Source organism: Ahaetulla prasina, chromosome 14 (genome assembly GCF_028640845.1).
Source record: "Ahaetulla prasina isolate Xishuangbanna chromosome 14, ASM2864084v1, whole genome shotgun sequence".
Taxonomy (NCBI): Eukaryota; Metazoa; Chordata; class Lepidosauria; order Squamata; family Colubridae; genus Ahaetulla; species Ahaetulla prasina.
Window position 1 is genome coordinate 12,788,432 of NC_080552.1, and position 26,586 is coordinate 12,815,017.

The 26,586-nt window shown below is 42.7% G+C and overlaps 1 protein-coding gene across 3 annotated transcripts in view; it reads right to left on the bottom strand.

Moving 5' to 3' along the window:
• ABCA3 (ATP binding cassette subfamily A member 3) overlaps window positions 1–26,586 on the bottom strand; it is an 89,131-nt gene that overhangs the window by 35,525 nt on the left and 27,020 nt on the right. For all 3 annotated transcript variants that reach the window (XR_009152104.1, XR_009152103.1, XM_058157442.1), the window contains exons 2-9: window positions 22,881–22,980; window positions 19,881–20,139; window positions 10,620–10,747; window positions 9,200–9,365; window positions 6,438–6,697; window positions 3,956–4,072; window positions 3,612–3,732; window positions 2,195–2,368 (exon numbers count right to left, since the gene is read on the bottom strand). Coding sequence is in view for 1 of the 3 variants with exons in the window: in XM_058157442.1 (XP_058013425.1) it covers window positions 2,195–2,368; window positions 3,612–3,732; window positions 3,956–4,072; window positions 6,438–6,697; window positions 9,200–9,365; window positions 10,620–10,747; window positions 19,881–20,139; window positions 22,881–22,934 (1,279 nt within the window). In the remaining 2 variants the exon portion in view is untranslated. The remainder of the gene's footprint in view (window positions 1–2,194; window positions 2,369–3,611; window positions 3,733–3,955; window positions 4,073–6,437; window positions 6,698–9,199; window positions 9,366–10,619; window positions 10,748–19,880; window positions 20,140–22,880; window positions 22,981–26,586) is intronic.

The window sequence follows — 26,586 nt, forward strand, 5'->3', positions numbered from 1 at the left end:
TCAATTTATATGCCACCCATCTCCGCCATAAGTTGACTCTCAGCAGTTTATAGATTATAAATGGTAGAAAAGCAGTTAAAAATTTAAAACTATGCACATTTTTTAAACTATGCAAATTTGGAAGTGCAAACTTTTAAAACTCCAAATAAATATATATCTCTCTCTCTGTCTTATCTTATCTCATATTGATACCTTATCTATCTATCTTTCTTTCTTTCTATCCATCTTTCTGTCTTTCTATCCATCCAATCCATCTATCTATCCATCTGTCCCTCTCTCTATCTCTCCATCCACCCACCCATCCACCCACCCACCCATCCATCCATCCATCCATCCATCCATCCATCTCTCTCTCCATCCATCCACCCACCCCCCCCCCCACCCATCTCTCCATCTATCTACCTATCTATCTATCTATCTATCTATCTATCTATCTATCTATCTATCTATCTATCTATCTATCTATCTATCTATCTATCTATCTATCTTTCTATCTATCTATCTATCTATCTATCTATCTATCTATCTATCTATCTATCTATCTATCTATCTATGCAACTAGGTGGCTCAGTGGCTAAGATGCTGAGCGTGTCGATCAGAAAAATCGGCAGATCAGCAGTTTGAATCCCCAGTATAGCTCTTCTGGGTGAGCAGGGGGTTGGACTAGATGACCTCCAAGGTCCCTTCCAATTCTGTTACTGTTATCTATCATCTATCCATTCATCCCTGGCTGGTTGGCTGGTTGGCTGGCTGGCTGGGGAATTCTGGGAGCTGAAGTCCACACAATTTAAAGTTGCCAAGGTTGAGAAACACTGATTTAGAGCAGGGGTCTCCAACCTTGGCAACTTTAAGACTTGTGGACTTCAACTCCCAGAGTTCCTCAGCCAGCATTGCTGGCTGAAGAACTTTGGAGTTGAAGTCCTCAAGTCTTAAAGTTGCCAAGGTTGGAGACCCCTGATTTAGAGCATGCTGGCTGGGGAATTCTGAGATTCGAAGTCCACCCCTCTTAAAGTTACCAAGCTGGACGACTTTGTATATAAATATATTCATATGTATAATAATATTCCTGGCAACGTAACCTCAGTCATTGGCACCCAACCAACAAGGGGTGGTGGGGGGAATATTGAAGGAAGCACTCTCGCTTCACACACATACTTCCATACTTCCACCTCTCACAATACTAGACAACACCGTATCAACAGTAGAAACCTTCAAATTTCTAGGTTCTATCATATCGCAAGATCTAAAAAGGACAGCTAACATCAAAAACATCATTAAAAAAGGACAACAAAGAAAGTTCTTTCTGCGCCAACTCAGTAAGCTCAAACTGCCCAAGGAGCTGCTGATTCAGTTCTACAGAGGAATTATTGAGTCTGTCATTTGCACCTCTATAACTGTCTGGTTTGGTTCTGCAACCCAACAAGAAAAACACAGACTTCAGAGGATAATTAGAACTGCAGAAAAAATAATTGCTACCAACTTGCCTTCCATTGAGGACCTGTATACTGCACGAATCAAGAAGAGGGCCGTGAAAATATTTGCAGATCCCTCGCATCCTGGACATAAACTGTTTCAACTCCTACCCTCAAAACGACGCTATAGAGCACTGCACAACAGAACAACTAGACACAAGAACAGTTTTTTCCCGAAGGCCATCACTCTGCTAAACAAATAATTCCCTCAACACTGTCAAACTATTCACTAAATCTGCACTACTATTAATCTTCTCATTGTTCCCATCACCAATCTCTTTCCACTTATGACTGTATGACTATAACTTGTTGCTGGCAATCCTTATGATTTAAATTGATATATTGATCATCAATTGTGTTGTAAATGTTGTACCTTGATGAACGTATCTTTTCTTTTATGTACACTGAGAGCATATGCACCAAGACAAATTCCTTGTGTGTCCAATCACACTTGGCCAATAAAATTCTATTCTATTCTATTCTATTCTATTCTATTCTATTCTATTCTATTCTATTCTATTCTATTCTATTCCTTTTTATTTGTTTCTTAGTAAGTTTTGATTGCTTATTTGTACCCTATGACTATCATTAAGTGTTGTATCTTATGATTCTTGATGAAGGTATCTTTTCTTTTATGTACACTGAGAGCCTATGCACCAAGACAAATTCCTTGTGTGTCCAATCACTCTTGGCCAATAAAAAAAAAATTCTAAAACTCTCACCTTTCCCTTCAAACATGCCGATCAGCTGTGCCCCCATAGCCATGGCGACGTTGGAGATGACGCAGGACGAGAGTTTCTGGCTGTGGGTCATGTGGTCGTAGCGGGGGGAGATAAAAAAGTACGGAATGTAGGAGAAAAAATAGAGGAAACCTCCCGCAGCTGCGGCTACATTGGCTGCAAACACAAAGTGGATATTGACTGTAAAAAGGGAGCAACGGGGCTTGGTGGCCTTTGGAGAGCCAATGCATTTGTGATAGACTGAGGGCAACCTCAGGATGGCCGGAGCAGAGGGAAGGAGGAGGAGGAGGAGGAGGAGGAGGAGGAGGAGGAGGAGGAGGGAGAAGGGATGGGGACAACTCTGAACGGAGATGGGGAATTTTGCATTGCACTGCTAGCTTCTTCTTCTTCTTCTTCTTTTAAATATAGTTTCAAAAGATGTTCATATAAAAAATGGTTGTATTATTATAAAAAGTATTTTTTTAAAAAAATAGGATAAAAGAAGAAGTAGAAAGGACAGTGCAGGTAGGGAAGGGAAGAAGGAAGGAGTAAAAGGAAAGAGAGATAAGGAGGGAGGGAGGAGGGAAGGAAGGAAGGAAAAAGGGAAAGAGGAAGAGAAGAGAAAGGGAGAGGAGGAGAGGAAAGGAGGAGAAGAGAGGGAAAGGAAAGGAAAGGAAAAGAGAGGAGAGGAGAGGAGAAAGGAAAGGAAAGGAAAGGAAAAGAGAGGGGAAAGGAAAGGAGAGGAAAGGAAAGGAAAGGAGAAGAGAGGAAATTAGAAGAGAGGAGAGGAGAGGAGAGGAGAGGAGAAAGGAAAGGAAAGGAAAGGAAAGGAAAGGAGGAAGGAAAGGGAAGGGAAGGGGAGGAGAGGAGAGGAGAGGAGCGGAGAAAGGAAATGAAAGAAAAGGAAAGGGAAGGAAAGGAAGGGAAAGGGAAAGGGAAAGGGAAGGAAAGGAAAGGTTTGCTTTACAACATTTACAAACAAATTCATTATCTCTCCTCCCTCTTGAAAGTTACAATACAATTCTCTACTGGCCTTTGGAAAGACAAGTAAAATTTGTCTAGACATACATATAAGGAGGGCAGGAAAGAATAGGGCTTCTTTCTATATGCCACATTTTCATTTTTTTAAAAGACCAATTGCACTCGGTAAAGCAATGTGGGTCAAACATGATTAATACTCAGATGGCAGCCTACCAGAGATTCCCAGGACGACCACAGAAAGAAAACAACAACAACAACAACAACAACAACGTAATACAACGGAGGGAGGGAAATCTCTTCCCTAACATCAAGAAAATATCTACGCGGTTATCGAGAGACGAAACTTTTATGTGGCGAGGAAAGATGGCAGCTTAGCCACAATGGTGTGACAATGGGGCGACCCTAACAGGAAGCCCATAGTAGAAACCCCCTTGCTCACCTCTTGAGAAGAAGGTGCTGACCATGAAGCTGAAGGAGATGGTTGAGATGCAAAACACCGCCAGGAAAGTGAAGACCAGAGTTGGGTCGCTATTGGGCAAAACTGCTCCCTGTTCACTCACCTGCAAATATGGAAGCCTGTTAATAAGTTCTACTCCAGGGCAGGGGTGGGCTTCAAAAAATGTTAGCAAGGGGATTCTCTGCCTGGTTGCTGGGTCGTTAAATGAAAACGTTGTGACTTTGTCACTAAACGGACTGTCGTAAGTCGAGGACTGCCTTGTATTTGTTCATATAACTTCTCCAAAGGGTCCGATTAAAAAAAGAAAAGAAAATGAGGATGCTCACCTTGACACAGAAGAGGATGGTCACAAAGAAGATGGACACTAAGAGGAAGAGGAAGAAGAGGAAGAACCATGCGCTCCAGTGTAGCCAGTTACTGAGTCCCATCATGCGCATGTACTCCTAGGGACACAAAATTCCACACGGAATGATATGTACCTGCTCAGCAACAGGGAGCAGCAAAAGTCTATCATTGTTGTGTCTCGCTCGCTCCCCCTGCCGCAGCCGGGCCCCTTGTATCTCCTGCCGGATGCTGATAGTTCGGAAGAATGTCCTGGCATGTCTCCAGCCCCCAGCCCTGGCACCATGCCCGGACAGGCCGAGCAAGACGAAGGGCGTGCCTTCAGCCCCCAGTCCTGGCACCATGCCCAGGCAAACGGAGCAACTAAACCCCTCCCCCATAGCATGTGAGCCTGACGAATGTGAGGCCAGTCATGAGCTAGGATTGCCAACAGCTGGAGGCTGGAGAGATCCTCGCTTCTGGAGAGTTGAGAGGCGATGTCAGCAAAAGGAAGGGAGGGGCAGGCCTGGATAAGTGCTGAGTCATGGAGCCACACCCCATGGCCTATATAAAGGATCTGCTTTCTGGCATTCTCTGAGTCAGGCAAAGTCTAACTTGGATTGCTGAAGTCACTTCCTGGTCTCCTGCCTGCCTTGAGAACTCTGATAGGACTTTGGCAGAGCTGCAGAGGCACACTTGATACGGACTTCCCCGACCCGGCCGTCAGCGGAGGAGTGGGACACGACAATCATTTATATTTCCACACACACACTTCACGGTCTGTTTCATTCGGTTGCTCCTCTCTGGGAGGAGGTTCCGAAGTATCTGTAGCAGGACTGCCAGACCCTGGAACAGCTTTGTGCCTTATGGCATCCATCTGGTAAACTCACAAGATTCTTTCTTTCCGCCAGGTATACATTCAAATTAGACTGTGATGTTTCTCTGTGTCATATATATATGTGTGTGTGTATACATAATGGTTATCTTTTGAGAGCTGAAGGCAATGAAATTTCATTTTAATGTATGCTGATTAGTGTACATTTAAGGTGACAATAAAGTTTTCCATTCCATTCCATTCCATTCCATTCCACTCCTCTATTTCTATTTCTATTATTTCTATTTCTATTTTGTATTCTCTACTCTACTCTACTCTACTCTACTCTACTCTACTCTATTCATTCCACTATTTCTATGTCTATGCCTATGCCTATGCCTATGCCTAATTCTAATTCTAATTCTATTTTTACTTCTACTTCTACTTCTATTTCTACTTCTACTTTTAATTCTTATTGTAGTCCATTCCATTCCATTAATTCTATTCTATTCTGTTCTATTCTAATTATCTGTTTAAGCGTTCCTCATTTTTATACAGGTATTTGCACAGTTGGTTTTCAAAGCTGTTTCCACACTTACCACACCACAAGCAACTGGCGTTTTGTGCATATTTTTGTCTGCCTTAAAATAAAGCCAAGTTTTCAAGACAAAGCACCCTCAGGGCCTGGTTTGTACCAAATTCTAAGGCACGATTTGTTAAACTGTGCTTATTTTGACATCAAACTTAGAAACCACGGATGAGTTTGCCCATCACACCAAGACAGAAGCAGACCAACCACAACTTAGCTTTAGCATTAGCTGTAAACCAGACCATGATTTCTCCTTATTCTCCCTCTCCTTCTCTCTGTTGTGGCCCATCAGCTGCCAGAAGAGTTGGCGGCAGACTTGGACGATGAGGAGATTGGGGAGGAACTTGGGCCAGTTCTGGAGTCTGGGGAAGGCTCTCATGGATGAGATAGAGCCAGGGATGTCCGACATTTCCCAGCCACCGGAGAGGCAGCTGCCTTCAGAGGCAGAGATAAGTGGGGAGGAAGAACAGCTGGGGCCTGCTCCAGATGCACGTATGGGCAGAGCTGTTAGGAGAGGAGAACAACTGAGGACAAGGAGTCGACTCGGGAAGCAAGGCACACGTGGAGGCTGAATGGTCCCTCCGTGGCTGGGGAATAAATAGAAGGAAAGGGGAGTGGTTGTCATAGAAGACAACAGTTCGTATTTCTGAAGATTTTGCTCATTGCGTTTTGTGCATCAAAGACTGCTTGCCAGAACTTAATTTCCAGCCCTTTGGCTGGGAACTCACGGCCTTGCAAGGAACTGATAAGGTCTGTTACTGCCGTTAACTCCTTGAAGGACTATTGCCGGGACTTTTCGGTGGGTGAATGCAATTAATTCACAAGAAGTAAATAAAGAGGGATTTTTCGTGACAAGGAGTCTGTTTCTTGTTTCTGCTTAAGGCTGAGTTCTTTCTTTTCTCATTTGTTCAAAAAATGTCACATTTCTCAGGATAAGCTCTGGAGTTCTAGATTCCAAATGGACTTGACTGCAACTAAAGTTAACAACACATCAGACGTCAAGGAGCCTCATTTCCTCCCATGGTTGGGCGAGCCAACTGGCTAGGCTTGTCCAACCAAACCCCAGAGCAGATCCTTCCGTTACCTTCAGCTTCTTCTCTTTCTCATGTACCACAGCGCGGACAATGTTGAGGGAGGTGTAGGTGAAGCTCAACATGAGTAGCAAGGGCAGCTGGTTCTGGATAGCAATGAGGAAGAGGTCATTGACATAAGGAGGATAAGGAAAGCGCCGAACAGTCACGTTCACACGATCCCACAGATGGGAAGTAGATGTGTTGGCATGGTGCTTTATGATGGCCATATCCACTGCATGTTGGACTGCAAGGAAACCTTCACGGAAGTACCCTAGCAAAGCAAGAAGGAGCAAGTCATGTAAAAAAAGAGGTCATATTCAATTCAGAACTTCAAGAGGTAGCACCATCTGATAAAGCTTCTCTAAAGGTAAAAGGTAAAGGTTCCCCTCGCACATATGTGCTGGTTGTGCTGGTTCCCGAATCTAGGGGGTTCCCGAATCTAGGGGGCAGTGCTCATCTCCATTTCAAAGCCGAAGAGCCAGCGCTGTCAGAAGACGTCTCCGTGGTCATGTGGCCAGCATGACTCAACGTCAAAGGCACACGGAACGCGATTCCCTTCCCAGCAAAGGTGGTTCCTCTTTTTCTACTTGCATTTTTTTAACCTGTTTTCAAACTGCTAGATTGGCAGAAGCTGGGACAAGTCACGGGAGCTCACCCCGTTATGCGGCACTAGGGATTCGAACCGCTGAACTGCCAACCTTTCGATCGACAAGCTCAGCATCTTAGCCACTGTGTCCCTTTTAAGTTACATTAAGGAAGGTTTTTAAAACTCTCAGATTAATCCATCATGTATTTTTGTTGGACCAAAGGTGCTTTTTTTCAAAAGACAACTGGACTTTCTTTGTTTTTTTCCTTGAAGATGTATGGATAAGCTAATTGTACTATTACTATGCAATTATTATTGATATGTACACTATGATTACCATTATGATTGTTGTATTCTTACTCAAAACTAATTGTACCCAGACAACACATTGCTCAGAGAGATATAGAGTTTTTTATGTATATTAAGAAAAATGTATTAATAAAGATATATATATATATATATATATATATATATATATATATATATATATATATATATATATATATATATATATAAATATAAAAAAAGTTTCTCTAATTTTGGAAGCTAAATGGGTTCAGGCATGGTTAATATTTTGAAAGGAAACCATCTGAAATATCAAAACTATAAGCTACAGTAATCAAGGTCACATCCCAGAAAAAAACATGATGCATTTTCATACTGCATCAAAAAAATGACATCATCCTGACTGTATACTGTGGTCATCAGAAGCCTAGCAAGATGTGAAAGATTCTTCTTTGTCTTCTTTTTTAAATTATTTTTATTGTACATTTTGCATCACAGTTTCAACTTTGCAACAGCGATATACTGGTTGTATCAGCAATTTTTTTTACAATACACATACTATTATACCTCCCAGTTGCAACCATTTAAGAGTTATTCACACAATATCATGTTTATATTAATTCTTTCCATATGTCTAACATAAATCTCTATATATTTATCATTCTAAGTATTTTACTTCACACTTTTGTACCATCTTGCCATAATATTGCTTACAGTAAATATTCTTCTATCTCTCATCATACTTGTACTTATTTCTGGTTCATTGATCGTCTTTCATCATTAATTTTCTAATCTTTGCATCTATTATCTAACCAATTGTACCATACATTCCAAATTAAATAATATTCTGTTTCTCCTTTGTCTTTCATTTCCATTGTCAACCTGTCCATCTCAGCACAATCTAATATTTTCTTTATTACCATTTCCTCTGTGGGTATATTTCCATTTTTCCAATTTTGTGCATACGTAATTCTGGCCACTGTTATTACATGTAGCATTAAATACTGAGTTCTTTTATTATATTTTCCTGTTAGTATGCCTAATAAAAATAGCTCTGGCTTTAAGTCTATTTGTTGTTTTACCATTTTCTCCAGCCACTTTTTTAATCTTCTTCATTGATTCAGTGTTTTGAAGAGTTTATTGGCTTATTTGGTCTCTGCATTAGATTTATATCCCATCTTGAGTTCAAGGTGGCTTCATTGTACATCTTCATTTTATCTCAAAACAGCAACACGGTGAAGGATATTGGGTTGAGAGGCCACTCAAAAGATATCCGCTCATTTTCTAAAACTATGGGTGTAATTCAACCTTGATTCCCATAATTCTAATTCAACAGTTGAGCCACATTATCGTATTTTGTGACTTTGCCTTTCACAAGAACGATCCTTGGGGTGGGGATGATAAGACAGCATAGATTCTAGAGACTTGTCATGAATTCTAGACACTTCAGTTAAAAAATATCTCATGTTGTACAGTACGTGAAAGACCTAAGACCAGTGGTAGGTTCTAACCGGTGTTACTACTGGTTCGCTTTGCGCTCAATCGGTGCGCATGTGCTCGCTTCAGTCACACGCACACCAAACTTGCATTTTGCACAAATGCAATGACTTGCTGAACATCTAAGGCACTGCAATCTGCTCTGCTGCGCCTTTCAGCTGGGCTGAAAATGAAGGAATAAAGGTAGGTATAACGCAGGGGCGGGTGGGAGGCCCCAGATGATGGTTGGAGCGAACCGGTTCGCTGTCACATCAACATCTCTGCTACCGGCTCTCCCGAACCGGGGAGAACCGGTAGCAACCCACCACTGCCTAAGACCAATCAGAAGTAGAAGACCTGTGTTTCCAGGTCCTCCTGAAGATCTGGTGATCTTTCAGCGGAAAATAACCATTGGGAAAAGATTACCTGGTGTGCCTCCATCGTCATTTTTTGCCTCTCTGGGTCCTGGCAACTGGAGCAATGGGAAGAGGTAATGGGTGTTCCACTCTCGATCCAAGTTGGGGTTCAATCCTGTCCTCTCACTCGGAGGAGCGTTTCTAGGGCTATATTTGAAACGTAGCCGGTAACTAATCTGGAGACAAATCACAACCAGACATCAATGACATAAGAAGAGTCCATGACCTTCTCCAAGGTGCATTCAAAGCTTCCGACCTCTTGCCTGGCCTGTCTTGAGTCACACATTGCCAAAAAGGCATTAAGAATTGTTAACCTAATTTTGTGAAGCTTCTTCTCCAGTAACATTGTATTGCTAACTAGGGCATACAAAACCTTTGCTAGACCAATTCTCGAATACAGCTCATCTGCCTGGAATCCACACTGTATGGGCTTCAAAAATTTTAGCAAGGGGTTCTCTGCCCGGTTGCTGGGTGGGCGTGGCCATGGTGGGCGTGGCCTAGTCAGCCTCCTGCACCATGGCGGGGGGAGGCATTTTTGTCCTCCCTGGGCTCTGGAGGCTTTCCTCAAGCTTCCGGGAGGGCGAAAACGGCCTCCCCAGGCTCTGGAGGCCCTCTGGAGACTGGAAACAGGCCTGAAATTCCACTAGGCCCATTTTTTGCCTTCTCCGAGCTTCCACGCGTGCCTGCACTTACCTGCATCCAAAACGGGCCGCGTGAGGACTCCTGGGAGAGGAGGGATGGGGCGGGGTGGGAAGGGCCAGCCAGGAGTGGGATTTGGGGGTTCTCTGAACTGCACAAAATCTTAGCTAGAGGTTCTCCCGAACCCCTGCAAACCCCCAGCAGCCCATCCCTGGGCGCATGGGGGGGTACCCCCCGTGCCTCATTTTGGCTGGCAAAGTGCTGCAGGAGGCGTCTATCCCATCTCCCCCTGCCCACTTGGCCCGCAGAGGAGAACTACAATGCTGATCTGGCCCTTGAAGAAATCCAGTTTGACACCCTGAACTAGACAGTGAGATGTATGGGAAATATATGGGATTTGGCACATGGCACATAAGCAGTGGTGGGATTCAGCCAGTTCGCACCACTTCGGGAGAACCGGTTGTTAACTTTCTGAGCAGTTTGGTGAACTGGCTGTTGGAAGAAATCATTAGGGCAGAGAACCGGTAGTTAAATTACTTGAATCCCACCACTGCACATAAGCATTCATTTTTGTAGCATTCTCCAGTCCAGGTACATGCTTACTAATATGCATGGATACGCGCACCAAAAAGAATATGCAAATGCCTACATTTTCCATTGGAATGCCCCCTAAGACATATTACCTCCACGCCAAGATCTAGTCTTCATAATTCCTGGATAAGAATCTATCATGCACCAATTTAAGAGTTGAGGAGGTGTACTTGAAGAGATCAAGCAAAAGAATATCTTACCTGGAGTGGTAAGGGATCCTGGCTGTTAGCCACACAGTTCTCAAAAACTACTCCTGCCAGTATGTTGCCTGAATGGTTATCAAAACGGATGTAGTGTTCAAACTCTCTTTCGGATGGAAACCATCGCACTACAGAGTAAAAACAGAAGCCACACAGTGAAAAAGGGGCCCTCCTTCCCCCAAGGGGAATATTATAATCAACCCAACCCAGCACAGATCTAGCTGGCAAGCAAACGACAGCACCTTCCTTCTTTTTAATTATGTTAATTGTAATATTTATACATATTTGTATAAATACTATACAAGTTCAAACCAGTGGTGAAATCCAAATTTTTTTTTTGCTACCGGTTCTGTGGGTGTGGCTTAATGGGCGTGGTGTGGCTTGGTGGGCGTGGCAAGGGGAGGATACTGCAAAATCTCCGTTCCCACCCCAATCTATGGATAGCCAGAGGTAGTATTTGCTGGTTTTCCAAACTACTCAAAATTTCCCCTACCAGTTCTCCAGAACCTGGATTTCACCACTGGTGCAAACATATTTGTACATAGCCCTGAATCACTCGGTAAAGGAGATGGGTGTTTTTTTAAAAATACCATATATCCGTGACGGCGAACCTATGGCATGCGTGCCCTAAATGGCACGCGGAGCCATGTCGCCTGGCACGCCCGGTGTCGCCCGTTCCTCTTCTGGGTTTCTGGCACGCATGCGCGCACGATGATCAGCTGGCCTTTTTTGTGTGCAGCAGTGCCGGAAACTGGAAGAGCTGGTCTTCCATTTTCCTGCGTGAGCATGCAGCCAGCTGATCATCCTATGCATATGTGTGCCAGAAAGCTGGAAAACTAGCCGGCCAGCGTCCATGCATGCAGTAGAAACCAGAAGTCCATTTTCAGGCGCACACAAGCACCCTGGGCAGCTCCTCTCCCGGGTTGCAGCCTAGACGAGCGCGCAAAGTGCCCAGACGAGCGCGAGCGCACTCCCTTTTCGGCACTCGGTGCTGAAAAGGTCGCCATCACTGCCATATCTCAATGAAAATAAATAAATAGACTCATGTCATTCAATACTTTGCCCTGGGAATGTAGCTAGTCCTTGGTGAAAATACGCAGGAAGTATTTGCTAGGTAAAAAGGGGCTGATACATTTTTTTCTGTTATGTCCAGAACAAGGAGGTGTTTGGAAGTGGCTCAATAGATGCCATCCTAATTCATTGGATTATCCAGGGAGTCCTCAATTTACAACTATAATAGAGCCCAACATTTCTGCTGCTGAGCGAGACAGTTGTTAAGTTGAAAAGTCACAAACTAGGTGTCGTGTCCCACTCCTCCGCTGACGGCCGGGTCAGGGAAATCCGAATCAGGCTTGCCTCTGCAGCTCTGCCCAAAGTCCTAGCAAAGTCCTCAGAGCAGGCAGGAGACCAGTAAGTGACTTCAGCAAGATAAGTTCGACTTTGCCTGACTCAGAGACTGCCAGAAAGCAGATCCTTTATATAGGCCATGGGGTGTGGCTCCATGACTCAGCACTCATTAAGGCCTGCCCCTCCCTTCCTTCTGTTGCCTCCGCCTATCCAGTCTTCTGATGCGAGGGTCACTCCAATCAGCAGCTGTTGGAAGTAAACTTTCCTCAGGCTCACATGCTGTGGAGGAGGGGGAGGGGTCTAGCTGCTCCGTTTGCCTGGGCATGGAGCCAGGGCTGGGGCCGGGGGATGCTCCCTCCTCTGCAGCCTGCTTGGGCATGGAGCCAGGGCTGGGACCGGGAGGTGCCCCCTCCTCTGCAGCTTGTCTGGGCATGGAGCCAGGACTGGGGCCGGGAGGCATACATTCCTCCGTGTTCGGGAGCAGATAAGCAGACCCCGGCTGCGGTGAGAGCGGACAAGACACAACACTAGGGCCGAGGCAGTGGGATCTGGTTTATGACTTTTCTTGCCACAGTCCTTAAGTGACATCACTGCAATCGTTAATTAACACGGTTGTTAAGTGAATCTGCCTTCCCGGTTTGACTTTGCTCGTCAGAAGGTCACAAAAGGGGATCACGTGACCCTGGGACGCTCCAGCCGTCATAAATATGAACCAATTCTTTGATTTAAATATTGACAATGGGATTTAAAATGAGAAAAAATGTTTGAAGGTCCTAATGGACTTTATTAATGATATTTTAGAGAAGATATTACGAAGAAAGACTGAGTGTTTTCTCGCTTTTTCTTTTCTTTCTTTTTTTTTTGGAGTATGGTTAATACTCAAGATATACGTGAAAGAGGGGGTTTAAAAATGCCTAATTTGAAATTAGAATTGACACAGTAGAATAGAATTTATTGGCCAAGTGTGATTGGACACACAAGGAATTTGTCTTGGTGCAGATGCTCTCAGTGTACATAAAAGAAAAGATACCTTCATCAAGGTACAACATTTACAACACAATTGATGGTCAGTTTATCAATATAAATCATAAGGATTGCCAGCAACAAGTTATAGTCATACAGTCATAAGTGGAAAGAGATTGGTGATGGGAACTATGAGAGGATTAATAGTAGTGCAGATTCAGTAAATAGTCTGACAGTGTTGAGGGAATTATTTGTTTAGCAGAGTGATGGCCTTCGGGAAAAAACTGTTCTTGTGTCTAGTTGTTCTGGTGTGCAGTGCTCTATAGCGTCGTTTTTATATAATTTATATAATTATATTATGAAGCAGTTGTTGTGTCACTAATTAGTGACTGGATTCATTTAACAGAGGAAAGAATATTGAATATAGAAGGTTATGATTTGCTATATGGATGGCATGCTTACTTATTATACGATAAGAAAGTGGATAAGACCTTTAAAAGTCATATACTTAGAAATGTTTTGTTAAGGGTTTGGAATTGTAAAGTTATGATTGATGTTGATGTTGGATAAGTAGAAGATATAAAAGAATATAAATATTAAATATAAGGGGTTAATATAAATGGGAGTAGAAAAAGGGGGGGAAGGAAGGAAAATCTGATAAAAGATTAAAATTTGGGGCGAAGGGTAAGATTAGATTTATAAAGAGAAATGAACTGAAGACACATCTTTTCACTCGCGCGGGGCTGGCTTAAGTTTTATCAATTGTAAATTTCTTATTACTAATTTTAAATGGGGTTTTAGTTTTTTATATATTTTAAAGTTTTTAGGCTAATTATAATAAGTTTTTTAACTTGCATTTTAAATTGTACATTGTATTGTCTGTTTTTTTTTTTTGTTTTTTTTTACTTTTGCCTGTACACCGCCCTGAGTATAAAAATCAAATAAATCAAATAAATAAAAATAAAGGAAGGAAAATAAAAATAAGAAAAAATGTACTGATGAAAGCATGGAGGATGTGTTGAAGGAGAACTAAATTTGATATGAACATGCAACCTGGCCAATATTCTATTCAACATACGGCATTGTATGTTGTTGTTTGTGTGTAAAAAAATAAAAAAAATACACTTTACAAAAATAAAAATAAAATATGAACCAATTCTGAAGTTTGATCACGTGACCATGGGGGATGCTACCAACGGTCGTAAGTAGGAGATAGGGTCCTTTTTCAGTGCCGTTGTTAACTTTGAACAGTCACTAAATGGACTGTTGTAAGTCAAGGACATCCTACATGTGAGGAAAACATCCCTCATGAGATTTTGCAAGACTTAAATCTCAATAAAGATAAATTTAGCCTTCCTGGAGGGTTGATTTCCTGGTTTTTCTACCTGGGGAAAGCTGACAGATTTCATCACTTCACAACCTGGGAGGTTTGTTACAACAGTGAGGTAAGACTCCTCTGTGTCACACTCTTCATGCTTTCAATAAAATAAATAAAATAAAGACACAATTGCTTCTTCCACTGTAACCGACTTGCTCGGGTATGTTCATTCTCCGATTAAATCAACCTTTCTTCGGGAAAGCAAGACGTTAAAAGTATATCTGAAAGAATAACCAAGCAAATCCAGAAAGTGAGGCGGTTAGCTAGACATTAGCTTGATGGTATAAACTGACGGGCTAAGTTAGCTTGACGGTTGGTCTCCAAGGCTTAAAACGATGGAAACGACAGCGAGATGATTTTGCGTATTTATCTTCAGAGTTTGTTTTTGAATATTTACTTTGCCTTGAGAGATAACAAGAACTCGGTTATATCTCAGCAACATGCTTGTGGAGACTTCCTTGAATAGAATAGAATAACAGAGTTGGAAAGGGGCCTTGGAGGTCTTCTAGTCCAACCCCACTTAGGCAGGAAACCCTACACCGCTTCAGACAAATGGTTATCCAACATCTTCCTAAAAATTTCCAGTGTTGGAGCATTCAAAACTTCTGAAGGCAAGTCATCCCACTGATTAATTGTTCTAACTGTCAGGAAATTTCTCCTCAGTTCTAAGTTGCTTCTCTCCTTGATAAGCTTCTACCCATTGCTTCTTGTCCTGCCCTCAGCTGTGCAGAATAGTTTGACTCCCTCTTCTTTATGGCAACCCCTGAGATACTGGAAGACTGCTATCCTGTCTCCCCTAGTTCTTCTTTTCATTAAACTAGACATACCCAGTTCCAGCAGTCGTGGTTTTTTTTCAAAGAGCCATTGTAAGTTTGAAAGATCACTCGACGAGGACTTCCTGTAATTCATAGATATGTGGAAAGGGCCTTGTATCTTTGCGTCCATAAGCTTTCTCCAAAACATTTCTCCGGAGTTGAGATCAAAAACAGATTTAATGCCGCACAAGGAGACACAAGGAGGGTTTGTAGGTATCTCCCAGGGGTGGGCTGCTGAGAATTTGCAGGAGTTCGGGAGAACCTCTAGCTAAGATTCTGTGCAGTTCAGAGAACCCCCAAATCTCATTCCTGGCTGCCCCTCCCAGGAGTCCCCATTTTGGAACCGTTTTGGATGCAGATAAATGCAGGGTGCGCTGGAGGCCCATTTCCAGCCTCTAGAGGGCCTCCAGAGCCTGGGAAGGGCAAAAACTTCCCCCCATGGTGCAGGAGGCTGACTAGGCCATGGCCATGCCCACCCAGCAACCGGGCAGAGAACCCCCTTGCTAAAATTTTTGAAGCCCACCCTTGGTATCTCTCATAGCATCTCAGGATCTTTGATAGAGGTCCTACTCAGAAGCCTGCTTGCTCCTCAACCAGAAACCATTCTTGCTCCATCCAACCCTGGCATTTTCAACCATTTCCTCACCAAGGGATGATTGATTTTCCTCATTAGCCTCACCCACTGCTAATTTGCAGAACCAGCCCTTAATTTGGGAGTGGTTTGATGAGAGATGTCCACATTAATAAAGGAAACAAGGAGGTTAAAATTGCAACTGACTTGTCACCCAGTCACTTCAGGCAGCTGAGCTGGAATAATGTGATCACCTGGAGAGGGTTTGCCAACGTCCAGCTCAGTTATCAGACGCTTTTGTGGCCCAAATAGCCGAGCACTTAGCTAAGAGGGCTTCAGAGAAGCTCCCTGAGTCTTGTGAATTCACCTGGAAATGCAGGTAACCCACAACTTACGAGCACAATTGAGCCCAAAACTTCTGTTGCTAAGTGAGTTTTGCCCTGTTTTGCGACTTTTCTTGCCACAGTTTTTCAAAGAATCATCCCAGGTGCTAAAAGACTGGACTGCCATCTGTCAGAAATGGTGTAGGGTCTCCTACTTGGGCGGGGGGAGGTAGGGTTGGACTAGATGACCTACAAGGTCCCTTCCAACTCTGTTAAATCTGTTTTTTAAAAAAAGTTAGTACTATAGTTGTGAACCGCATCGTGCTTCCCCGGTTGGCTTTGCTCGTTAGAAGTTTTGCAAAAGGTGGGTCACATGATCCAGGACACTGCGGCCGTCACAAATCTGAGTCATTGCCAAGGTTCTCAGTCTTGATCACGTGGGGATGCTGCAACGGTCATAAGTGTGAAAAACGGCCGTAAGTCACTTTTTTCAAACAGTTGTAACTTCAAACAGTCCCTCAATGAACTAAGTCGAAGACCACCTGAATCAGGGGTCTCCAACCTTGGCAACTTTAAGACTTGTGGACTTCAACTCCCAGAATTCCTCAGCCAGCTAAGACTTGTGGACTTCAACTCCCAGAATTCCTCAGCCAGCTAAGACTTGTGGACTTCAACTCCCAGAATTCCTCAGCCAGCTCTGCAAACAGCTAAGGAATTCTGGGAGTTGAAGTCCACAAGTCTTAAAGTTGCCAAGGTTGGAGACCCCTGACCTCAATGATAACATCATCAAAAATGAGGTGTCCACATTGAAGCAGGAATAAGTTGTTTTTTTTTAATTTGAATTTATATCCCGCCCTTCTCCGAAGACTCAGGGCGGCTTACACAGTGTTAAGCAATAGTCTTCATCCATTTGTATATTATATACAAAGTCAACTTTTATTGCCCCCAACAATCTGGGTCCTCATTTTACCTACCTTATAAAGGATGGAAGGCTGAGGCAACCTTGGGCCTGGTGGGACTTGAACTTGCAAGTAATTGCAAGCAGCTGTGTTAATAACAGACAGACTTAGTCTGCTGAGCCACCAGAGGCCCTTAAATTGGAGGTGGGAAAACTGACTTGGGTTGCCCTAAGTTAGTATGCTATAAAGTGTTGGCGAACCTATGGCATGCATGCCGGAAGTGGCACGCAAAACCGTCCCATACCAAATGTGCGGCCTCGCCGGCTCCTCATCGCATTCCTGCGCTCAAATGCGCGCTGGCCAGCTGGCCGTCGCACGCGCGGTGCTGGGGTAGAGTGTGCCACAGAATACCGATGTTCTGTCTCCTTCCCCACTTCGGATTAAAGAGCTGGCCTTCAGCCAGTGGATTCACAGCTCTTATCAGTCCTGGCAGAGAAATCACAGCTGCCTGCCAAAGTTCAAACAAATGACTCACGTAGCAAGACTTTCAGCTCTCTTTGAAACGGTTCAGCTAAACTTTTGCTTCCCGTGGAGTGCGAGCAGTCCCAAATCTCATTCCTGGCTGCCCCTCCCAGGAGTCCCCACATGAACCGTTTTGGATGCAGATAAATGCAGGGTGCGCTGGAGGCCCGTTTCCAGCCTCTAGAGGGCCTCCAGAGCCTGGGAAGGGCAAAAACTTCCCCCCATGGTGCAGGAGGCTGACTAGGCCATGGCCACGCCCACCCAGCAACCGGGCAGAGAACCCCCTTGCTAAAATTTTTGAAGCCCACCCTTGGTATCTCTCATAGCATCTCAGGATCTTTGATAGAGGTCCTACTCAGAAGCCTGCTTGCTCCTCAACCAGAAACCATTCTTGCTCCATCCAACCCTGGCATTTTCAACCATTTCCTCACCAAGGGATGATTGATTTTCCTCATTAGCCTCACCCACTGCTAATTTGCAGAACCAGCCCTTAATTTGGGAGTGGTTTGATGAGAGATGTCCACATTAATAAAGGAAACAAGGAGGTTAAAATTGCAACTGACTTGTCACCCAGTCGCTTCAGGCAGCTGAGCTGGAATAATGCGATCACTTGGAGAGGCTTTGCCAACGTCCAGCTCAGTTATCAGACGCTTTTGTGGCCCAAATGGCCGAGCACTTAGCTAAGAGGGCTTCAGAGAAGCTCCCTGAGTCTTGTGAATTCACCTGGAAATGCAGGTAACCCACAACTTACGAGCACAATTGAGCCCAAAACTTCTGTTGCTAAGTGAGTTTTGCCCTGTTTTGCGACTTTTCTTGCCACAGTTTTTCAAAGAATCATCCCAGGTGCTAAAAGACTGGACTGCCATCTGTCAGAAATGGTGTAGGGTCTCCTACTTGGGCGGGGGGAGGTAGGGTTGGACTAGATGACCTACAAGGTCCCTTCCAACTTTGTTAAATCTGTTTTAAAAAAAAGAAATTGTCAGAGCAAACCAAGATTAAGTCTCTTCCTTAGGACTGAGTGAAAAGTCTGGAGCTTAATGAGCAGGAGGCGTGGCTAAGCAGTTCAAATAAATATATTCACTCAGTCTCTGGCGATTGGATAGTAGATTAACCCATTAATGGATCATCCGGACAACATACTGGAAAAGTGCGGCAGTCCATCGCGCATGTGTGAGCCGGCACCTGGCCTTCTGGTTTGGTGTTGCGGGCATGCGCGATGGATCGCTGTACTTCTGGGGTCGCTGGCATCGTGCGTGCGACGGCCAGCTGGCCGCCGCACGTTTGAGTACGCGAACACGACAGGAGCCGACGAGGCCGCGCATTCGGCATGGGATAGTTTCGCGTGCCACTTCCGGCACACAAGAACACGAAAGGTTCGCTAACACTGCCCTAAGAAATCAAATGTTTCCCAGTGAGAGTTGGTTGCACAAGACCATGTGGGCTTAGCAAGATTTCGCTTGCTGAGCTACGCTATAATTGAAAGATTGGATTATACTACGGCAAGACCAGCTAACTTATTCGCTAATCCATATTTAAGCTAAAGTATTATAGCAATAAGAACGGCCAACCCTATTAGAGAAGGAAGAACGTAGACTTGGTTGAACCCAACCATGAGTCAACCGTGACCAACCTGTCTTCTGGAAGGCCAGAAAGCCAGGTAAGAAAAGCAACGGTATGCGTGTTTGCCGGTATACGCCTATAGGCTGCCTACAAAGGTGGAAGCTCACCAAGGCTAATTGAGCTGGTAAAGACATTATAATAACGGGCATTTTGGCTATCAACCTGTCTTGTAATGAATATTTCAGCTTTTCTCCAATTTCACTTGGTTTTCTTGGGAAGAAAAAAAATCAAGATGCAGGATTTGATCTGCAAAGCATAAGGCAGACTTCTCCTGTCTTAATGACTTCTATGACTTAGAATAGAATAAATTAGAATAGAATAGAATAGAATAGAATAGAATAGAATAGAATAGAATAGAATGGAATGGAATGGAATGGAATGGAATGGAATGGAATGGAATGGAAAGAATGAGAAAAGGAAAGGAAAGGAAAGGAAAGGAAAGGAAAGGAAAGGAAAGGAAAGGAAAGGAAAGGAAAGGAAAGGAAAGGAGAGTGGATAAAGGAAAGGAAAGGAAAGGAAAGGAAAGGAAAGGAAAGGAAAGGAAAGGAAAGGAAAGGAAAGGAAAGATCAAAATGGTTTTCCTGGCTAACCCCGAGTTCTAATATTCTGAGAAGCAGACAGTGTTTTCCCCTCCATTTTCTTCCCCTTGTTTTCAATTCTTTTGCATCTCCCAGTGTTGCCACACTCCTGCTGATTTCCTGCGGTATTTTTAGCCTTGCGAAACTCATTGTCAGCTCAAAAGCAAAGCCCTTCAGTTACAAGAGACTCCCTCCGCAGCCAGGAGGAAACCTATGAACCCAAACTACCCAGTCAGGGTGCAGACCTTTGATCTTCAAGTCCTTCTCCACCCTCTCGGCGACGTTTTGCACGGCCGTGTTGTTGGAGGGGACGAACGCCAGTTCCCAGGGGACGCCCGAATGCCAGCGATGGAAGAAACTGGGCAGCCTGTCCACCTGCTTGCTGTGGTATAAGGTGGCATTGGGGTGGTTGACCGAATGGACACGGTGGCGCAGGCCAATAAGGATGGCGGCAAACAACAAGGGGAGACACGTCTCGATCAGCGTGACCAGAATCTTCCGTTTCTGCAGAAGGAAGCAAGAGACGATGCAAGTTAGGCTCGGCGAAAGCAACTACCTTGTTTCCCCCCGAAAATAAGACCCAAACAGAAAATAAGTCCTAGCATGAATTTTCAGGATGCTCGTAATATAAGCCCTACCCCCAAAATAAGCCCCAGTTAAGATTGTCAGCCAAATGGGTGCATTTAGTACCGTATTTCCCCCAAAATAAGACCTAACCAGAAAATAAGCCCTTATGCGTCTTTTGGAGCAAAAATTAATATAAGACCCAGTCTTATTTTCGGGGAAACATGATAGGTGGAGTTACAACTGGGATTCAATAAGTTCAAAATGGCCATTAATTAGTTGGCCTTATAAAGTGGTATTAACACTTCACGTGATCTTGATTCTATCCCTCTGTTGATGCAGCCTAGAACTGTGTTGGCTTTTTTGGCAGCTACTGCAACACTGTTGGCTCATATCTCATAGCTCACAGGTGTTAAGTTAGTACCCCAGTTGTTAAGTGAACCCAGCTTCCCCATTGACTTTGCTTGTCAGAGGGTCTCCAAACTTGATCACATGACCCTGGGATGCTGCAACCGTCATAAATATGAACCACTTGCCAAGCATCTGAATTTTGATCACGTGACCGTAAGGCTGCTGCAGAGGTCGTAACTATGAAAAACTATCCACTTTTTACAATGTCGCTGTAACTTCAAACTGTTGTGAGTTTGAAATGTCAAGGTTTGCTGTTGTACAAACCGGTCCTTTTCAAGATAATGTCATTCTATAAAACCAAATTCTCCCCACTCAAACATGTTCCAGTAGGCTGACAGGCAACGATTGGGGCATAAAACGTTGAAATGGAGCTTTGCATGTGAGGGCCGAGACAGGTGACTGGCAGAGGTTGAACTATGGATTGTTGAAGGTTCAGTTTATTGCTGCTATAGTCTGTTAGAAGTCAAGTTAACGCCTCTTTCTCCACTCTTTGAGTGGCAATGAATATTGATTGACGGCACTAGCCTTTGCATCCTGCCTGGTTTAATTTTTAATATGCTTTTATTAGGCGTTTTAAGAACAACAACAAAAAAGGTTAAAAAAAGCAATATGAACACGCTGGAATTTACAAGTCTGAATTTTTTCAACATTTCATGATTTACGTGTTAAGAATTTGGCATAATTCACTTCCTTTCAAAAACTACAAATCACAGTCTAATAGAAATACCAGGAACAGCAGTAGCCGTAATACGAATGATAAGTAAGGTTATAAATTAACATCAATTCTGCCCATACTACTAGAATAGAATAGAATAGAATAGAATAGAATAGAATAGAATAGAATAGAATATATGGAATGGATAGGATAGAATAGAATAGAAAAGAAATAGAATATGAATTAGGAATTAGGAATTAGGAATAGAATAGAATAGAATAGAATAGAATAGAATAGAATAGAATAGAATAGAATTCTATTCTATTCTATTCTATTCTATTCTATTCTATTCTATTCTATTCTATTCTATTCTAGTCTAGTCTAGTCTAGTCTAGTCTAGTCTAGTCTAGTCTAGTCTAATCTAGTCTAGTCTAGTCTAGTCTAGCCCAGTCTGGTCTAATATGAATGATAAGTAAGGTTATAAATTGCAATAAATTTTGCCCATGCTACTAAAGGCCTGTTCTATTTAAGAGAGCCTGTAAAACTGAAATATATATTAGGACTTTGGGTAAAGTTACATTTGAATTTTGGATACCATAGGAGAAGAGCTCTGTAGGTCTATGATGACAGAAGAGAAATCAAGTGTCTGACATGCAAATTATCAATTTTATTAAGGTGCATCGGCTTTCCGGAGCCAGCATTTCCCATCATTTGATATGTAGAGATGCTTTAGATTAGAAGAGGGGTCTTCAAACTGGCAAAAATGAAGACTTGTGGACTTTAACTCCCAGGATTCCTCAGTCAGCCATGCTACTACCATGCTGGTTGGGGAATTCTGGGAGTTCAAGTCCACAAAGTCTTAACGTTGCCCAATTTAGAGACTGCTGCTTTGGAATTAAACTGGAATGAGATTGGGGAAAGGGTGGGAAAGATAGGCTGGTTACGCAAATGCAAACATAATTGGGTTTTAACATTTTACAATTGTTAATTTACAGAATACTTGTAAGATTTCTATCTTGAGTTAAGTAAGGGATTCAAGAAAGAGAAGCAGAAGCTAGCTTTCTCAAAGGTTCTGGTCAAGAAAAAAAACACATTTTCTTAACATCAGCATAATTAAGCTAACCATAATTTTCACCATCGGTCACATTAAACTTTGCAATATAATGATAGTCCTTGGAGGCTTCTGAGAGACAAACCAAGTTTCCTAGGGTCACAAGAGCCCTCAGATTGCTCTGCCATAATATGGGCTTGTTGGGTTTAGCAGGGTGAGCAAAACCAGCATTATGGCTTGGAACTATGGTTTACGGCTAGAACAATGGGCAAATCCAATCATTTATTCAACAATCCATAGTTAAAAACATCTCGTGTGCCATGAAAGCCAGGATCACAAATTGAAGGCACGTTTCAAGCAGACTTCTTGATGTTGAAGTCTTCTTCAGATACGTGGGACTTCCAACGCCCATAATCCTCAAGATGAGGACGAACAGAACTGAAATCCAGCCTATCTGGAGGAGATTCAAGAAGACTGGCTAACACACAACAAGCTTCAACATCCACCCTTTCATTTTTATCGATATCTTTTCTGCCATTTCTCCATGGCCCCTGATCAACTCACCTGCAAGATGTAATTCTTCCAGAGAAGAAGCCCAAACTGCCGTGACACAGCCATCTTCTCACTTGGAACGGGACGGGATGAGGACCAATGTTCTCAAATTCTGTAGAAAAGCAACATTGGAGCCGTAAGATAAAAATACAGAGCAAGTCCACCGTCAAAGAGCCGTTTAATGGAGGGATGATTTGGATTACAACCCTATTTATTAACAGCCATACTGTCGTCCTGGAGCAGAAAAATTCCTCTAAAATATAAACTAATGGTTCAAGAAGACAGAATATCTACATATTACACAAGCTGGTATGTGCATGTATGTTATATACCTGTTATTTACATCATGTAAGAATGAATCTATATCTATCCATCCATACATCCTGGATACTTCAAAATCTCCATTCCCACCCCATTCCAGGGGAATTATACTACAAAATCCCCATTCCCTCCCCACTCCTGGGGGAAGGATACCGCAAAATCTCCATTCCCTTCCCACTATGGGGCCAGCCAGAGGTGGTATTTTCCGGTTCTCCAAACTACTCAAAATTTCCACTACTGTTTCTCCAGCACCTGTCAGAACCTACTGGATTTCACCCCTGCTAGAAAACCTATTGTGGTTGAATTTATTACAACAATAACTTTGGAAAGTGGCCAAAATAGTCAAATCAAAACGTTTATTATGGTCAAAAGTCCAGTATAAAAAGAAAAAATAAATGAAATGCAGCTATTCATGGGGAGGGGACAAATGAAATGCAGCTACTCACAGGGAAAAAAATAGCCCAGTTTTGTGTGTGGTGCAAATCCAGCAACATTATTATTTCCTAATTTTCTATTTCTTTTAAAACATTTTAAATATTAAAGGTAAAGGTTCCCCTCGCACATACGTGCTAGTCGTTGCCAACTCTAGGGGGCGGTGCTCATCTCCATTTCAAAGCCGAAGAGCCAGCACAGTCCGAAGACGTCTCTGTGGTCATCTGGCCGGCATGACTCAACGCCAAAGGCACACAGAACGCTGTTACTTTCCCACCAAAGGTGGTCCCTATTTTTTCTACTTGCATTTTTAGGTGCTTTCGAAATTGCTAGGTTGGCAGAAGCTGGGACAAGTAACAGGAGCTCACTCTGTTACACAGCAGCACTAGGGATTCGAACCGCTGAACTGCCGACCTTTCGATCGACAAGCTCAACGTCCTAGCCCCTGAGCCACCGCGTCCCCTTTTAAATATTAGGAAATACCATTTTAAGTTGTGGATTTGACACACACCAAAAGAAGCTCTGGGTGCATCTTGCAGCAATCAAATTTCTCTTTCTATTCGGTTGTTTTGGGCAAAGCACATTTTCCCATAAGATACATTTGTTCTAGTAGAGAACATTGTATAGCACTTTCAGTGACATTATCCGTTCTTCCACTGTCTGGACACAGAGTCTTATTTTGACTCCACTACAATCAGAGATCTCTTTTGTTTCATATTTTTTTCCACTCCGAAGGCCAGTCACCCACAAATTATACAGCCAGCGTTCAAAAACTAATCATCTGAAGTATCTACGTTTTTAACTGTAGCCAACTCATGCCGAGTTCAGCTTTGTAGTTTTAACTAATCTTAATCTTACGTAGCTTCTTCTCCAGAAACACTACACTACTTACCAGAGCTTATAAAACATTTGCTAGACCAATTCTTGAATACAGCTCGCCTGTCTGGAACCCATACCACATTTCAGACGTCGATACAATTGAACGTGTCCAGAAATATTTTACAAGAAGAGTTCTCCACTCCTCTGAATACAACAAAATACCTTATGCCACCAGACTTGAAATCTTGGGTTTAGAAAACTTAGAACTCTGCCGTCTTCGACAGGACCTGTGTTTAACTCATAGAATCATCTATTGCAATGTCCTTCCTGTTAAAGGTTACTTCAGCTTCAATCACAATACAAGAGCAAACAATAGATTTAAACTTAATGTTAACCGCTTCAATCTTGATTGCAGAAAATATGACTTCTGTAACAGAGTTGTTAATGCTTGGAACACACTACCTGACTCTGTGGTCTCTTCTCAAAATCCCCAAAGCTTTAACCAAAGACTGTCTACTATTGACCTCACCCCATTCCTAAGAGGTCCCTAAGGGGCGTGCATAAGAGCACAAACGTGCCTACCATTCCTGTCCTATTGTTTTCTTTCATTATATCCAATTAATATAGTTATTGCATGCTTATGCTTATATATATATATGCTTATATATTATAGAGTTACTTTCATGCTTATGCTTATATATACTGTTGTGACAAAATAAATAAATAAATAAATAAATAAATAAATAAATAAATAAATAAATAAATAAATACTTCCAGATTTCTCGACCAACCATAAACTACACACAAGCCAGCCTCACTGCCATAAGCAACCAGCAAGCGACACCACACAATTTCGGTAGTAGTAGGAACCTGATGTTGCTAGTGTAAGGAACAACTGAGTATGTGCACATGAGAATGTTACATTCATTTTCTCTACCCAACAGTGATGATCTTGCAAACTTACAAGGCTGGACACTCTAGCGATAAATTATTATTTTTTTCTCTTCTTCTCGCTTTCTTTAATACCACTTTCGTTCCAAAATCCAGGTTTTGCCCCGGAAACCCATTGCTTTTTCTAAATTTTGATTTCTTTCAACCTGGCTGATTTCCTGCAATTCTGCTTCAGGCTAACATCCCAAACTTGTATTTCGATGACCTTCTAAGAACCAGGATGGAAAAATTTAGATGTGCTCAGCAGCCTAAAATTTATTGTGTAGCCAAAACGGCTTCAAATACCAAACTTTGAAGAACAAAGAAAGTTTAGCCATAAAGTGTTAGAAGAAAGGGGGGAAAGGCACATAAATGCTAAGAAGAAAGAGAGGAAAGATTAAGGAACGAAGCACTTCTGAGCGAGTACTTTTCCATCAACAGTACCGAGGTTAAATGTCCCCTGGACATCTAATCCTAAAAAGAATTCGATCTTCACAAGATTAAAACTGAAATTGTAAAGAAGGGACTTTTTAATCATCTATGGTGGACGTGTGATAAAGCAAAGAAATATTGGAGTAGGATTCATATTGTTTGTACAAAGTACATTTGAATGTGTACTTTGCAAAATCACATTTTACACCAACAGCTCAGCAGGATTACAAATAGTTCTGATACACTTTGAAATCTTAGTGTATGTTCTATACATAAATATATATGTATATACCAGGGGTGAAATGCTCTTGGTTCGGACTGGATGGCCGATCTGGTAGCGATGGCGGTGGGTTGTTCAGAGAACCGGTAGCAAAAATCTTGGGGCCCCCGGCCCCAGCTGAGCCACGTGATCATCAGAGGTTGTTTTTTTTTTACTTTTAAAAGCATTTTCTCTTCGGCCGAAAAAATGCTTTTAAAAATAACAAAAAAAGCCTCTGATGATCACGCAACTCTGCTGGGATTGTTAGAATCCTTTAAAAGCTTTTTTTCCTCTGGCGATCCCAGCTGAGTTGCCTGATCATCACAGGATTTTAAAAGCATTTTTTTTACAACCTCTTCAACTGAAGAGGTTGTAGAAAAAATGCTTTTAAAAGTAAAAAAAAAATGTTGGCCACGTCCACCCAGTCACATTCCACCCCCCCCACCAAGCCACGCCCACAGAACTGGTAGTAACAAATTTTACATATACATGTATATGTATATACATATACATACTGTTTTCTGA